The sequence below is a fragment of the Prosopis cineraria genome, unplaced genomic scaffold (assembly GCF_029017545.1).
Source record: "Prosopis cineraria cultivar Desert tree isolate PC_DT_omini unplaced genomic scaffold, ASM2901754v1 PC278, whole genome shotgun sequence".
In the NCBI taxonomy this organism is placed as follows: Eukaryota; Viridiplantae; Streptophyta; class Magnoliopsida; order Fabales; family Fabaceae; genus Prosopis; species Prosopis cineraria.
In genome coordinates, this window is record NW_026555605.1 from 1,089 (window position 1) to 17,588 (window position 16,500).

Sequence of the window (16,500 nt, forward strand, 5' to 3'; positions counted from 1 at the left end):
GCACACAGCTTAAAATTTGGAAAGATTTTCTGCGCAAGTTTCATGCATACAAAAAAAAAATGAATGAACAAAATTAAGAAAGCTCAAGAAAGTTCCATATTAAATGTTAAGAAGTTAAAAAGGGAATTGGAGGTTGTGAAATTTTAGCCTTCTATTTATAAAAAAAAATAGAATATGCCCAATTGAAAGTTGAAAATGTTTTCAAAAAATGTTGAAGATATTTACCAAAAAAAAAAAGCGCATGGTAAGGCAGAATATTACAGGAAAAAAAATGTTACATCTAGCGAGTTAGCGAATGGGATCTTGAAAATAAAAGAGATACGCATACTATAAGTATAAATTCTTACACCATAAATTTACCAAAGACCCCCCCAGCCAAGACCCCCACAATTGAAGAAAAAAACAGAAATTGAAAGGCAGTACCAAACTTTAACAAGCTAACCGCATCCTTGAACAACAAAACAAGCTTGGCCTAAAATTACAAATTCATTGACTTCAATACAAAAGGGCAAACTCGTCCAGCCACAATACGCAACCTGATCAGAAAGCTACAACTAGTATAATGAAAAATTATAACAAAAATGCTTAAAATATGAAGATCCAGACAGAAATAAATCAACGTCACTTGAACACAAATTGAACACATTTTCCCTTCAAAGCCATGGAAGGCATTACAGCTTAGAATGCAGATGAGATGACGATAACCACCTTCAAATGCACACCATTGTATCCCTCCTTTTTCTTTCTGTTTTTGAGGGAAAAGGCCCAAAAGGTTTTCACACGTTGAGGCACACACTACTCTTCATTTTGACTTTCGTCCTTGACAAGTTTGATCATATCGTCAATTCGAAGAATTGTAATGGCTGCTTCAGTTGCAAACTGGAAACGAAGTAAGGTTTTTCTCAGTTGACTGTAAAAGGGAGCTGTTTCGCCAAATCGAAAGGCCAGTCAAAAATAATCTGTACCAAAATGTTTACCTGAAGTATTTTTACTTTGCTCATTGCAGGTTCAATGACTCCAGCTTCCAAGTTGTTTCTGATTGTTCCCTTTGAAAGGTCCAATCCCATGCTGAAAAAACATTAAAAACCGTCAGAGAAACCAAATAAACATGTCTACCACAAAGAAAGGGAATGACGATAGCATCCCAGTCCCCTCCGCTTCTCTCTCCCACGCACAAATGACAAGCAAGCTAGTCCAGCGTCATTTCCAGTTCCTAAAGAAATTCTTAAGACGCTTCAAGGAACCCACTAAAACAGAGCCAAATGAATGTCAAGTGGAGGAGTAACTGAGTCACCAACACGCCATTTTAAGAGTCACTCCACTTCCTAATAACCCATTCAATAATCCTTTTCTATCAAATGCTTATTGAAAATGGAATGGTTAAGCGTTAAATCTCAAACCAGAACTAAAATGCATTGGAAGAAATAATGATCGTGACACAGGTATATACACAAAAACAAAGCTTCACATCAGCTTGTTAAATAAATACCTAGATAAATGTTTCTTATCAGCTTTTGTTTGTGCTGTATGATGGTAAGCTCGTAGTTTTGCAACCAACTCGGTGGCATCCTTGGCAGCATTGACAGCAAGGACCTGCAAAGTAGTTGCAAATGTATCTTTAGAGTTCCTAACATGGTAGGTAACAAGAAAATATAACTAAACAGATACTTAGCATAAAAGAATTGCCATATTGTGCAGAATCTACAAAAAATTTGGTAAATCATAGGGATAATGATGTTGAAGAGTACAATTTGGTAAATCATCCAACAATTTTAGAATAGCAAGCACATGTCCTGAGTACGAGTTTTATCAGCTTAGCTCGTACCAACCTGGGAATGATTAACAAAGATTCTGCAAACTCTGCAATAGCCAACTGCTCCCGAGATCCTAAAGTTGTAGCAAGATACTCCAGATATACTGATAATGCAGACTCAACAGCACCACCACCAGCTACACCTGCATTGTGAGTTGTGAAAAATTCAGTGCATAAAGTTAATATACAACTGCAAAATACACGAGTCATTCTTTAGCACTCCATACAAGTTTAGCAGCACTAGAGTGTAAATTCTATGAAGATACCCAAACAATATTCGATCCTTTAGGCATTGCTTATAAAGCCTAAGCATGAAGCAAGACAAGTTATGATGCACGTAAAAGGAGAAATGAGAGAAAATAAACTTAAAACTTCATATTAATTTTAACCAAGACACTGGATACATCTCTTCTAATATTATTTATACTGCTCAAACCATACCTCCTCATCTAATCCCTCAGTTACCCCTCCTAATTCAAAATTCACTAAGCCCTCACATATCAAGTCACCTAAATTTCAAAAGCCATAAACCATGTTCCGTCGAACTTGCCATAATCATATCAAGTGCTAAATATATCAAGATCCTGCGCCACTGCCACCTTCCTATATCATACTGTTAATACATCAAAGAACCATTGCCCAAAAAATAAACCATTGTGCTGTCTTCAAGTTATCTAATTGAATCCTGATTCCCTTGGTATCCCTAATAGCTGGCTTCCACCCAGGATTTTGTTCCACCATTCCGCTCCTCAAGCCACAATTCCATCATTGAAGATGACTCAGGTCTAAGGAAAACAACAAATAAAACTAAATTATCATACCATTTGGCTTCATGCATACATTGCGGTAATTATTCTATTATGTTGATTAATTAAACCATTTCCCTCAGTAGTATTATTATATTCAGAGTTCAGACAACAGTATTGATAAGTGTGTCGGCACCTCAAATTTGGACCTATATTAATAAAATGGATCAACTAGAGATCCCAAAGTAAATGTTGAGCACAAAATTTCAACCCCAGAAGACATTATACTAAAGACATTTCAACAAAAAATATAAAAATTTAAACTAAAATGAACACAAGGAACTTCAAAATAGGATAAAAAGCTAAAGTTGCAGAAGGTTACCGTATTTGATTCAAGAGTTCTCTTGACAATCGATAAAGCATCATGCAGAGCTCTATCCATTTCATCAAGCATATAGTCATTTGCACCTCTGAGGATCAAAGAGACCTGCAGAATAATAAAGAGACGGCAATGCAATGTGTGATGGACTATAAGAATTAGCACTTTCGAGAAAACCTACTATAGAAGGAAAACTATTTTACATTTATGCTTTTATTTTATTCCATTTCAGTTTTATGTTTTATAATATTTTAAGATTCCTTTAGAGTGGACGAAGGGGCTAGCTATAGGCCTCTATAAATAGCCCATATGCAACTTACATGAGGATGGCCTTTTAGAAATTGAATTTTGATGTGGTTTACACCAGCGAAATAAAAATAAAAAATATATATCACCACATTCCTTTTAAATTGATATCTTCAGATTGCAAAATTTCAGGTGATCCAGCAAGTGAAGGGTTTTGGTACCAATGGTAGCAGACTTAGACCTATACGCTACCATGATCCCAAATTTTGCTTAATTTGCATGGGTGATTAAAATGGGTCAAGCACATTTCACTGTCAAATTTGAGCCCAGCCACTCACAGCACTAGTAGTCTTGGTCCCTTTTATCATAATTACAGCATCATCAGCAATACGCTCCTCTACAACCTCATCTGCAAATCCAAGAAGCGATGGTTCAAATGTTTCCTCCCCTTCCATATCAGCAAATGTTGAGACCTGCATCCATCAGATACAGTAGACAAGGCAAGAATTAAAATTCATTGAGAATTTAGTATGACAAACAACGTCAGCTATTACATGACTAGAAGAAACAACACGTAACAAGCCAGGGTGAAAGCTCAACATGAAATATCAAAATCAAGATATTAGCCCAATTGACAGCCAAGAAAACAAAGAGGACAAGAGAGCTTTTTGTTATCTAACTTGAGATAAAAATAAATCTGTACAGCCCAAATAGTGCACATAGTATTGTGGAAATAGGCTGCCATTATGTTAGATTAATTTAGCAGAGTTACAAGATAGGAATGGATGCTCAAGAAGGTAAGCTACATGGACAGGAAATGACGTGCTTCCCAAGATGAAAGCAAATATTTCAGCTTACTACTGACCAATGCAACCCTTCTTGTGCACAATATTAAAGGAAAAGAAAAGGACTTACCAAGGTAGCACCAGTTGCCTTCGCAACATGGCGCATATCCTCTTTCCTCACTCGTCTTACAGCAATTGCCCCAGCCTCAACAAAGTACTGAAAAAAATTGAACATTAAAATACAATAAGTACTCACACAATATGCTTCTTCAAATCAGACATAGAACATGGAATTTAAAAAAAAACACAACAAAAATCCTTCAATTTGACCCAAGATCAATAGTAAAACAATTTGAATTTAAATCTACATAAAATTTCCCATCCCCAATCAAAGAACTAAGCAAACATACAACAAAGCAAAACTACTAATCACAGCATCTAAATGAAAGTAAAGTGAACTCATAATCCTAATGGAAGCAATAAAAGATGCATAATTAACTATCTCCCAGAATTTTGATTGAGAAAATGAAGATGCAAATCTGTGGAAAGATGAGAAAAGCTTGTTTCATCTTGCAAATGCATGGACGAAAGAGTCTATTGTCAAATACATCTGTTATAGGAGAACATTCAAAATACTTCACGCTACACATGTATAGAGATCCTAGTTTTTGATGGCCTAAAATAGATCATAAGCTTCATGAACAAAAGACAATACAAAATAACTAGGCACTTGTCCTGTTTGAATCTCCTCTCCAATGAGAGATCACCTTAAGAGAAACCTACCTTGAGGGCCATGTCATCAATTCCTTTAGTAGTCAAAACAACATTTGCTCCTGCTTTCAGTAATTTTTCAATTCGTTCTTTAGTCATATCAGCCTCTCTGTAAGCAAAACAATCAAACACACTTTTGGAACATATCGCAGCAATAATATACTATTTTATGTTTCAAGATGGAAGAAGGAAGAATTTTCTTAAGTGCTAAATAAATTTCCAACATGATATGATATAAATCGTGGTACTAAACAATTTTATAAACCATAATATTCCCTTTTACTGCATATATGCAATTTTCTCAAAGATACAAAATATATATTATTGATGAAGAAAAGGGTACAAGAGGACAACTGTTACACCAAGAACAAAATGGTGAACAAACACATTTTCAACAAGCACAGCACAACTCCCCTTATCTCCGTACCAATAGGGCATGGCATTGTTTAACAAGAAATAGTTCTACTTCTAATTCTTATTTTAATAAAAAGCATAATCAATTGAAAAGTTTGTGAAATATGCACGTTCAAGCATCTTGGAAATGCCTAATGCCCAATATCATGTTCATACCAAACTGAAAACACTACCTTTTATATTTGGGTAATAATTTAAACAAAATTCATCCTGGAAGATGCATATATGGCATCAATTTATTACATACCTTTGACGAATTTTCTCAAGCTCCCTGGGATCAGAGACTACAACTTGGACACCCAACTGCATCTTTGTCTTCTGAAGATTAAAATCAAGACAAGCAATTTTTGCAGGGGCAACTCTAAGAGGCATTCCTTGGGCTGCACGACCAGTATTTAGAGCATACCCATTCATTAGATAGCTATCTCTAGCACTTTTTCCATGAGCTTTCAATATATTGATTCCCTGGAAATTTAAAAAAAAAAATCATATTTGAACCAAGCTTAAGCATAATATCAAGAAAAAATTTAAGCAAGATTGAACTATATATTACCATTTAAAAAGCTCGAGACTACTATTGATGACCAGATGACATATTACCAAATTCAACTTTTTTTTAGCACGGAAAAGAGATTCACAGGAGAATATCATCAAGTTCATCAAATTACCAACCTTGATTGGGTATTTAACTTCACCACGGGCATTGGTCATCTTTACTGCTTGTACTGCATCTACAACCTGAATTTTGTACAAAAAATTCAAATTTAAATTGATCATTCAAATGATGACTAGCTCAGAAACAACAGCTAGTTTCCCGCACAGACAAACTAATGACTAAGGAACAATTACTCAAAATGAACTGATAATGCTCCAACAAAAGACAAATTTAAAGTAAGTCTTAGCGTTGAATGCAGCAAGCAGAAATCACAACATTCTTATTCTTATTCTAAATTTCAGTGAAGCTTACAGTTTGCCAAACAGTTTCAATATTGCTATTGTCTCCTACCTCTTTTTCTTCCTTTAAATTGATTAATTGTATTGTCCTGCCATTAGCATACTCTGGATATGATTTTAAATTCATTAATTCTAGAGGCATAGACACAGCACTGATACTGGAAATTATGTTTATGGTCAAGGATTATTATATCACCTCAGGTTGTGAAACATAGAATATAACAACAACACAAACAACCAATTTCACAAACAAATCAATAAACCTCAAATATCCAGCAGAGGCCTCCAACAGTTTGCAATTCGTTTGACTAAGCCTGATTACATGATTATGCAGAATAAAAAAATAATCATAAAGTACTTGACCATACAGTCAGCAAAGTTACACATGCAATCCAGGTTGAGAGTCAAGGCATAAATGAACTATCAGAACATCATACAGAAAATTAATATTAGTCATTGCATTGCTTAAAACGTTTCAAATCAAAGATGATTTCTGTGGCAAAAGGGGAACCATTGCCCTCTAAAGAAATCATAAAACATCGGCTCTTTACTGTTAATCCAAGCAAGACAGAAATGTAAACAGAAATGCTTAAAAAGCTTTGTCTGAACATACCAAGTCGGCAAAGAAATCACTATCACCAGCTATCAACTTTGAGGACATGCTGGTCTTGGCACAGTTAATCAGCGAATCCTTTCCAAGTTTCTCCACCTGCAATGGCAAAAGAACAATCAGATTAATTAAGAATTTAAGATATAAGATAAATAACCGCCAACAAATGCATCAATTTCACACAAAATCATGGCTAATTGATCAGAGCTAACCGTTGTTTCACAGAATATAAGATAAGGAGCCAGAGGAGATGACCAAGAGAAAAGGAGTAGAAGAAAATAAAATATGCTCCAATAATTTATAGCAACACTGCATCAACTCAATAAAGCTAAAACAGAAGATCTTACCTTGACAGACAGCTTCTCTTCCACATATTTGCAAGCTTCTCGCATCGCAAGCTATCCAAAATCCAGGACAATTAACAAAGAGAAGCGATAAGTTTTGCATGTCTTGCTTCAAAGGCAATATATGCATGAACTATAAGAAGCAGAACAATAGGAACGAAGATGCTTACTCGGTATCCACTGATAATTGAAGTTGGATGAATCTTATTTCTCACTAGATCATTTGCTCTCTGCACAAAAAAATAGAAAATGCCCGATGACATCCTACACTATAATACCCTACAAAATACATATGAACAGCTAGGAAATTGAGGTTTGAACTTACTTTTAGCAACTCTGCAGCTACAATGACCACAGAAGTTGTGCCATCTCCTACTTCTTTATCCTGAAGTTCAGCCAATTCCACCAACACCTGAAAGCCCATGAATGAATGTCAAAGTGAAGCTAATGTATGACAAATAACAAAATCAAAATATGATCATCACTTCACCTTGGCTGCAGGGTGCTCTACTTCCAACATTCTAAGTATAGTGGCACCATCATTAGTAATGGTCACATCACCAATGTCATCAACGAGCATCTAAAATAAACAACCAACAAAAGTCATTCATTCGTAAAATCGCATACTACATAATTCATGATCGTTGTCAACATCCAGAACAAAGGAGCAAGAGTTACAACAAAGCCACGGCAGTGTATAATACTTCAACTAAACCCAGAAAGACTCGTAAGAACAAAGAAAAAAGGATGCGAACCAGATTACATGAACGAACAAAAAAAAAATGTGTATTATTATTTGTATCCAACAAAAGAGGCAAAGAAAATCAAGTAAAAGATAAGACAGAATCGCACCTTGTCGAGGCAACAGGACCCAATGAAGATTTCACAATGTTCGCAACTGCTTGGCAAGCCACCACTGTAACGCAAAGTTCAAAGCGCATTTACGCAAATTAGACCCCCAATGTGCAAGTGTGTTAGAATTGTGACTTGATATCAATTAAGGAATGATGCATTAAAGCAGCAACATTTTTCAAGTAGACATATGAAAGAAATGGAAAAAAGAAGCTTCTTTTATAAAATGGAAGTTGGGAGGAAGGTACCATTCTGGGTCCGAACGTCCTGTCCAGATTGTCGCTCCCCGGAAATATCAAGGGTTTGTGCAGCAACTGCCATTTATGATTTCTACAGGGGGAGAGAGAAGAAGCCTTACATAAAACTCGAAAGTGAAGAAGCAAGCAGCGATTACAAGCATGCTGATTTCGTTCTAATTCATCAATAAACAACGTAAAAGAAAGAGATCCAGAAAAGACATAAACCTCTAATGCAATAGAGAAATGAGTGGAACAAGAACCAGAAAATTCAGAGGGAGTGATCGGGGGAGCAGAACACAGGGGTCTAGGGTTTCTCTACAGTATTTGCTTCAGTCTCAGTCTCCCGGACCTTCAAGAAGGGTTTAGCATGGTATTGAAACCCGGACCGGACCGGCCGGGTCAACCCGGAAACCGGTGACCCGGTCTCTTGTCCGGTCTGGGTTTACTCCTAAACCGGTGACAAAATAAACCGATGTAACCCGGTCAACCCGGGTTCAACCCGGTGTAACCCGGTTAACCCGGTGGGTTGACTGGGTTAACCGGGTTATTTTTTTTGAAATTTTTTTTTATTTTTTATTTTTCGGAGTGTTGAATTTAGAAATAAGATAAGATAACAAAAAGAAAGTAAAACTAAAGTCAAAAAAAAAAAAATTAGAGATAGAGCACGCTAAGTCCAATTCAGATTTTCAGACAGCATTTATTTCGGCCTTTCATCTGTGTCTCTCCTCTCTCAACCTAACCTAATCAGTGTCTCTTTTCTAGCTTAGTCTCCGTCTCTTCTTCAGGCTCCAGCTCTATCTCCATCTCTTCTCCAGCTCTATCTCTGTCTTTGCTATCTTCATCTCTTCTCCAACTTAGTCTCTGACTCTTCGTCTTTTTTCTAGCTCAATCTCCGTCTCTTCTCCAACTCTATTTCCATCTCTTCTCTAGACTTTTGAAATTGAAGAGTTGTAAGTGTAATGATAGATATTTAAAATATTGTATTTTATTACTGTTAGACTTTTGAGTGGTTGAATTTAGTTGAATATTTTTATAATTAATGTTTTTTTATTTAAATTGTATTATTTTAATCATGACCGGTTTGCCACCGGTTCAACCCCCGGTTCAACCCTAATTGAACCACTAACCCGTGACCCAGTGCCATAATCGGTTCAATGACCGATCCGATTTTACGTACCTTGGGGTTTAGGCACTCGATTTAGGTTCTTGTTACCATTTTTTTTTTCTTTTTTTTTCTTTTCTTTTTGTCTTTTTTTTTAGCTAAGACAAAAGTTAAGCTGAGTTGCTGCCGAGGTTTTCCGGTACTGCCTTTGACATTATTCAGATGAATTTGTTTTGCTTAACTTTCATTATTACTGTTTTTTAATAATTTCATTGTTACTGTTAACCCGTTGAAAAACACAAGGTTATCCAAATCCAAACTTTTTAAAATAAATAAAATTAGATAAAAGGTTATACAACACAAAGTGAGCAATGATTTTACAGTACATCTTATTCTAATTTCATAAGAATGATAATAGTCAGTGATATATATATATATATATATATATAAATTAATAATTTAAAATTACATATTATCCACCAATAAAATCTTCATGTAGACATTAAAATTTGATTCTGCAACTGCGTAAGTTGTAGATTAAGTGTGCGTTTAGTTTTCAGTTTACCAAAAGTTCATTTGGTGAAAGTTCATTTGGAGAAAGTCAGTTTAATGAAAGTCAGTTGTTGTAACAAAATTTGTGTTTGGATATATTTTTTCAAAAGTCAGTTTGATACATTGAAAGTTGTTTGGTTTGTGATAGTGAAATGTGCTTTTGAATCTACAATTACCAAAAAGGACATTGATTTATAATGATTTATAATTTTTATTATACAAATGTAATATATTCAAAATATTTAAAAAAATATAATAAAGATTATAAATAATATAAATTTTGATCTATAATGCTAAAAATTTGATCTCTAATTATTTGTATTTTTTAATTTGTAATTTTAAAAGATGTAATAAAAATTTGTAATTTTTATTATACATTAATGCTAAAAATTAACATGATTAATTACTTAATTCATAATACTAAAAAAATTGATACCCAATTATTATTATTAAAATAATAATTATATTTTTAATGAATTAACTATTTTTTAAATAAAAAAATAAGAGATTAAACTTAGGGTAGTATGGTCAAATAACATCCTACTTTTCAAATCCACTTTTCAAAAGCTTCAGATAGTTACGTTTCAGAAATCCACTTTCAACTACTGTTTGAATGTACTTTCAGGATGTGTTTTTCTGTCAAATATTTTACCCAAATAACTTTCAACTTTTTGAAAGTAAAATTTTACTTTCTGAATGTGAAATAGAGGAAAACCAAACGCACCCTAAATTCTTATCAATTAAACAAATATTTTTCAGTAATAGCAAAGAATTATATTATATACTATTGTATAAAAATATATGATAAAGTTTATTGCAATTTCCGCAAGCATCAAATCATAAATAATTGACAACACAACTTATTTCTTATTCTTAGATGACATGCCCACATGCAGAACTTTTTATTTAACTACAAAACCTCGCTTATTCTCACAGTATTATAACATATAACTTCAAGAGAAAATAAGGGTAAAGAACATCTAACAAATTTGCAACCATCTTATCGCAATTTACTTGTTACGAATTTGTTGTAATAGCTGTGAAGCTCCAATAACTACTAAAATTTAGACATAGTAACTAAAATTTTTCTATACAGTGAGCGTTTCAATTACCATCATTAAATTTGCAATCTGAAATTTTATGAATATCCCGTGACAATTTCTAACAACTTTTTGAATAAATTAAATGATTATAACCACATCGAATGAAATACTCAAGTAAATTTATTTATATTACTCACTGAATCCAAATCCATAACTAGACTCTGAACCATAGTGATAAAGAGATTAGTATAATTCAACTCTTTTAAAAAAAAATTGGAAACTCAAATGAAATCTCAAATGAAATCTTTTAGCATGGTATAATTCAACTTTTTTTTTTTTGGAAACTCAAATGAAATCTTCCTATTTTCTGGTATTTTACTATTTTACCACAATAAAGTCCCTTTCATGAGGCAGTAGCGTCATTCTCCCTGGGATTAAAATATCACATGCCTATTTATAAGCCTAATCAAGAGAGCGACAAATACATGAAGAAAAAATTTTCCTGCTACGGATATTGAACTTGTCAGCAAATACTGCGCTTCCATTGGCTTCTATCACCACCATTGCATGTGCTTCCAAGCTCTTCTTTCAGCTAAATCATGGCTTCTGCTCTTGCTCAATAATCAACTGCGACATCCGTTCCCACGAGACCAAAAAAAAACATACAACAAAATCTCAAAACAATTTAACAACTTGAGCGTTTTGTATAGACTAACCCGCCTACAGTAACACAATAAACAGTTAATCTTAGGATCACGCTTATTATCATGCATCCGAACAATTTTGATGGCAATGTTCCGAGAATAAACAACAGATATATGAAATCAGAATTAGCCAGCTCTGGTTAAGGTTTCAGGCAGAAAACTGCGTGTGTCCGTGCTGCTTCAGCTCAGAAGCAGCATTTGAGCTACTGCCGTCAAAAAAAGTGATGGAAGAAGATTCCGGCAAAAGAATGTGGGATCAAATTCCAAGAACCAATCCGTCATGCACTAGTAGCGTCCACAACACTGAAACTTCTATCCATAGCATAATCCACAAAACCATACAGAGGAAACACTCGTTCCTGGTACTTCTGAGGAAATCCATCTAACTCTGCCTTGGCCTTTGCTTTAAGCTCCTCAGCCAACTCAGTTGCTTTGTCAATTCCGTATATCTCCACATAACTCTTCCCCCTGTTTTTCCCCTCACTTTCTTTCTCAGATTTTGTTTTTGTTCTCAAAATATCATTCACAATTGCGTACAGTACTCCCACAGCTCTCCCATACTTCCTCAGTCTCTCAATGTCATCGTCTTCAGCACCAGCTAGAAGTCCTCCACATGCTGCAGAACACTCCCCCATTTCCCCGTACTTCTTTTCTTGGATGAATCCAATTTCGCTAGGCCCGCCTTCAAGGTCGAGGAACTGCCCCGCCGCCATGCCGGTGGAGCCTACAGAACGGGCGATCTCGGAGATCACACGGAGGAGTTGGGCCTCAGACACAAGGTCAGAGGGAGTATGGGAAACAATGTGATGAAATCCAAGTGGAAAAAGAGCGTCACCAGCGAGTATGGCCATGTCAACACCATAGACAGTGTGGTTGGAGGGCTGGCCTCGACGAGAGGTAGAGTCATCCATGCAGGGTAGGTCATCATGGATCAATGAAGCTGCATGAACCTGTCAGAAATATACCATAAACCATTTATTCTATCGAGCCTCTCATGAATAAAATTGAGGAACTTAGCAAAGGCAAGCCTTTTCGTATAATTTTGGTTTCCAGAACAAACTGTTAGTTATAAAAGTTAAGCCACACTACTTTGTTCAGAAAGATAAAAATAGGTGTTGTAAAAACCAATGATTCTTTCGTTGAGGTCTAAGACAAACAAGTGCCACTTTAGCTGACTATTTCTTATCTTTTGCATTTTTAAGCAAATGCGACTGGAAAAAGGAATAACAACCAGACATTGAAGCAACATTCCAAGGAGCAATCAAACTACATGAATGCTATAAAACGAGCAATTGTAATAACCGTAAGATGAAAAGCGTGAAATTACTAAATTAAGGCCAAAATAAAAAAGAGTAAAGAAGGAGACCATTTCAAGGGCGCAGGCGGTGGGGAAAGCGGCGCTGCGGTGGGCGCCGAAGAGTTCGCAGGTGGCGATGCACATGACAGGAGCGGAGCGCTTAGCACCTTTGGCGAGGACAGAGTACCTCATAGCTTGGTAGATCTGGGGAGGGAAGTTGACGGGAATGGCTTCGTCCAGCTTGAGATTGATCTGAGACATCAGAGAAGTCCAATAGGACTTCAAATCGAAGGAAGTGGAAGAAACTGGAGAAGAAGAAGAAGAAGATGCACGAACGGGTAAAACAAGCTTGGGTGGCTTTCGGGGGAGCCACAGGTGGGAAGAAGAAGGAACCATAGCAAAAGAAGGCATCGTATTGGAAATTGCAGATTGGATAGAAGAAGGAGAAGAGCAATAAAACAATTTCCAAGTCCAGCGGGATTCCCATGATAAGGAACCAGAGGATGTCGTAAATACGGAGAGTATTATATGGGGAAAATTTCGTTGAAGACCCTGCGCCAGGCTTATCATAAACGAAAGCCCCTAAATTTTTATCATGTCACTCTAAGTTAAGGTATTAATTTAATATTAAATTTTTTGAAAAAAATGATAAGATTGCCTTTCATTGAAAAGAAAAAAAAAATAAAACAATTAAGTGAGAGTGTTACAATGAACCGAATGATGTAGAAAAATTAATAACATTTGATAAGATAATAAATTATATATAAAAGGTCACAAATAACTACTCCAAACATAAAACCAACACTTAAAATTCTTTTAAGTTAGAGTATTATAACAAACAAATGAAATAAGAAAATGAATAATACTCGATAGCATAATGATTAATGAACCATATACAATAAGATCATGAATGAATCCCAAGTATTAAACCAACACTTGAAATTTTTTCAAATGAAAGTGTTGTAACTAGCAAGTAAAATGAAAAAATTAACAACATTCAATAAGGTGATAAACTACATACAATAGAATTGTGAACAAGTCATCCAAACATGAAACAAACAATGATGGCTAATCTTGTCATTTTAAAAAAAGTAATATTAAATTAATATTTTTGACTGATAATGGTACATCAAAAATTTAAAGGCTTTCTTTTAGATCTTTTATCCCGTTTACATTTGAAGATGAGTTCAGGATTCTCTCTCTTTTTTACATGGGTTAAACCTTTTCCATCACCACCATCCATTTTTCATGACCAGAGGCTCCACATTTTGTTGCAAGGGGCTAGAATGGCAAAACAAGATCAATTTTTAACCTATTTAGTTCTTATTCTCATTTTTTTCAAAAAAAAATTGTTTAATAATACAGTCTTCAAAATTATTTTTTAAAACAAAATAAAATGAAAATCCATTTAATTAAGTCAATTAAAAAATAATTTTAAAATTAAAAATGGACTAATAATGATAAATATGGATAGTTAATGATAATAATTGCTTAAAATAACTATAATTTTTAATAATTAAATGTTGTGTATTTTAAAAATAAGAAAAAGAAAACAAAAACAACTTATAGTTGTTTCTATTTTTAATTTTTAACAACAAAAAATGAAAACATTTTTAAAAATAATTAAATAAAAAACACTTGTAAAAACAAGTATTAAAGTTCTTTTGTTTTCAAAAATAAAAAATATGTTAAAATATATAAAAATTTCCTAAATTTTGAAACAGTTATATATGAACTTTCTCACTTTTAAAAATTTAAAATTAACCTCCTAATCTTTAATTTTATTTTTAAAACCCTTTATTATTAATTATGTCATTTTTTATGAAGGTTAAAATGTTATTCAATTAAAAAATATTATTAAATAAAAATATTATATTATATAATTATTTATAATAAATTTTTATATTTTTTTAATAGTTGAGGCATTAATAATAGCCAAAACAAATGTTATCATCACCGTATAAAATTTTAAATATTTACTTTTGTATTATTTTTTTTGTTATCAATGGTGCATAGTTTTCTAATATTAAAAGATAAATTAATCTAATATGATAATATTTAAAATTTTAAATATTTTAACTATGTGCATTATATTAATCTAACATGAAAATATAAAAAAATTTATCTTTTAAAACAATAAAATCATGCACCATTAATAACAAAAAAAATAGATAAAACTAATATAAATATAAATATTTAAAATTTTATATAGTGATAATAATATTTTTTTATCAATACCTCAACTATCCAAAAAATATAAGAAATTTATTTTAAATAGTTATACAATATAATATTTTTATTTAATAATATTTTTTAGTTGAATGACATTTTAACCCTCATAAAATATAACATAATTAATAATAGGAGATTTTAAAAAAATTAAAAATTATATATAATTGTCTTAAAATTTATGAAAGTTTTATACGTTTTAGTCAAAAAATAGTTTTTAAAAACAGAAAACAAACATACCCAACGGCGGATAATTAATTACCCAACGGCCAACGGTCCAAAACCACTGAATTAGTGGGCCCAAAAAGAGACTAACAAGAGAAAACGCTCCATCAGGATAAGATTGGTTAATATTGTATTCTAGTCATTGCACAATTTTATTTATTTATCATTTATTTTATTTATTACTATATATTTTCCGTTCCTTCGCCTTTCAGTTTTATTTATCTCTCCACCAAGGAACATAGTTATTTTACATATCATGAATTTTAATATTTCTCTGACGGTTCAAAGTCCTCTAGTTCAATTGGGTTCCTCGCTCATATCTACCTTTCATTGTTAAATTTTTTCCATTAAGTTTGTAAATTTTCTCCTCTTCTAACGCAAGGCTAAACTACTATGAACTCTTATAAATAAATAAATTTTTTTATTATAAATAATTAGATTTTTATTATTATTTTATGAATTTTTGGTTGTTAACTTTTTCAAGTAAATTTTTTTGCAGCGCGTATATTCTTACTCGTTAAGACTATAGTGCCATCATGTACAGGCATGATGAAGCGGAAATGTATTCATTAAGCATAGGTTCATGGAAGGAATTAAAAATTGGGGCTTTATAGAATATCCAAATTCTAGGTTAATATATAATTTGAATCTTAAAATATAGGTCAAGGGATAATTTAAATCTTAAACTTTTATTTGCTGCACTCTAGACCCTAAACAATTAAAATTAGTGTAATTTTACCCTCACTGTTAAATTAAAGTAAATGTCTATTATTTTTAAAAAAATGGGACCTAATGTATAATTTTCATCAAATTTCACTCTCACTCTCTATCCTACCCTTCTTTGAGAAAAATTACACATTAAATCTCATTTTAAAAAAAAAATAATGGAAGTTTGTCTTAATTTAACAGTGAATGCAAAATGCTAAAATTGCTCTAATTTTAATTATTTAAGTTTCAGAATGTATTAAATAAGAATTTAGAGTTTAAATTGCTCATAAACTTATAGTACAAGGTTCAAATTGCATATTAACCCTAAAATTTTATCTCAAGGTGTCAATGCTAATGGAACTTTGGAAAGGGCCTTTTTCATGTTAGTTTCTTTTTACATATCAACCGAAGTGTTTTCATTAATTAACACCAATGCATACTTTAACGTCTAATGCGGATCCAGCTGAGCATGGTGTTTATCCATCTA

At 33.2% G+C, this 16,500-nt stretch overlaps 2 protein-coding genes across 3 annotated transcripts; both read right to left on the reverse strand.

Moving 5' to 3' along the window:
• Nucleotides 1-617: 617 nt before the first annotated feature.
• LOC129296196 (T-complex protein 1 subunit alpha) lies at nucleotides 618-8,517 on the reverse strand. Of its 2 annotated transcripts, XM_054934788.1 has the most exons (18): nucleotides 8,379-8,517; nucleotides 8,163-8,244; nucleotides 7,905-7,978; nucleotides 7,553-7,642; nucleotides 7,388-7,474; nucleotides 7,233-7,292; nucleotides 7,066-7,116; nucleotides 6,722-6,817; nucleotides 5,827-5,892; nucleotides 5,402-5,619; nucleotides 4,753-4,849; nucleotides 4,100-4,186; nucleotides 3,523-3,657; nucleotides 2,940-3,046; nucleotides 1,831-1,955; nucleotides 1,490-1,595; nucleotides 978-1,068; nucleotides 618-879 (listed from the first exon to the last, which is right to left on the reverse strand). In XM_054934788.1, exons 2-18 carry the CDS (start codon nucleotides 8,233-8,235, stop codon nucleotides 796-798), a joined length of 1,647 nt encoding a protein of 548 aa, XP_054790763.1. In that variant the 5' UTR covers nucleotides 8,236-8,244; nucleotides 8,379-8,517; the 3' UTR covers nucleotides 618-795. The 2 variants fall into 2 exon arrangements, with proteins under 2 accessions (XP_054790763.1, XP_054790762.1); XM_054934787.1 differs by lacking the exons at nucleotides 8,163-8,244; nucleotides 8,379-8,517 and having other exon boundaries at nucleotides 7,915-7,919.
• A 3,017-nt stretch (nucleotides 8,518-11,534) lies between these two features.
• LOC129296195 (heterodimeric geranylgeranyl pyrophosphate synthase small subunit, chloroplastic-like) lies at nucleotides 11,535-13,349 on the reverse strand. The gene is made up of 2 exons (XM_054934786.1): nucleotides 12,921-13,349; nucleotides 11,535-12,504 (listed from the first exon to the last, which is right to left on the reverse strand). Exons 1-2 carry the CDS (start codon nucleotides 13,260-13,262, stop codon nucleotides 11,833-11,835), a joined length of 1,014 nt encoding a protein of 337 aa, XP_054790761.1. The 5' UTR covers nucleotides 13,263-13,349; the 3' UTR covers nucleotides 11,535-11,832.
• Nucleotides 13,350-16,500: the final 3,151 nt, after the last annotated feature.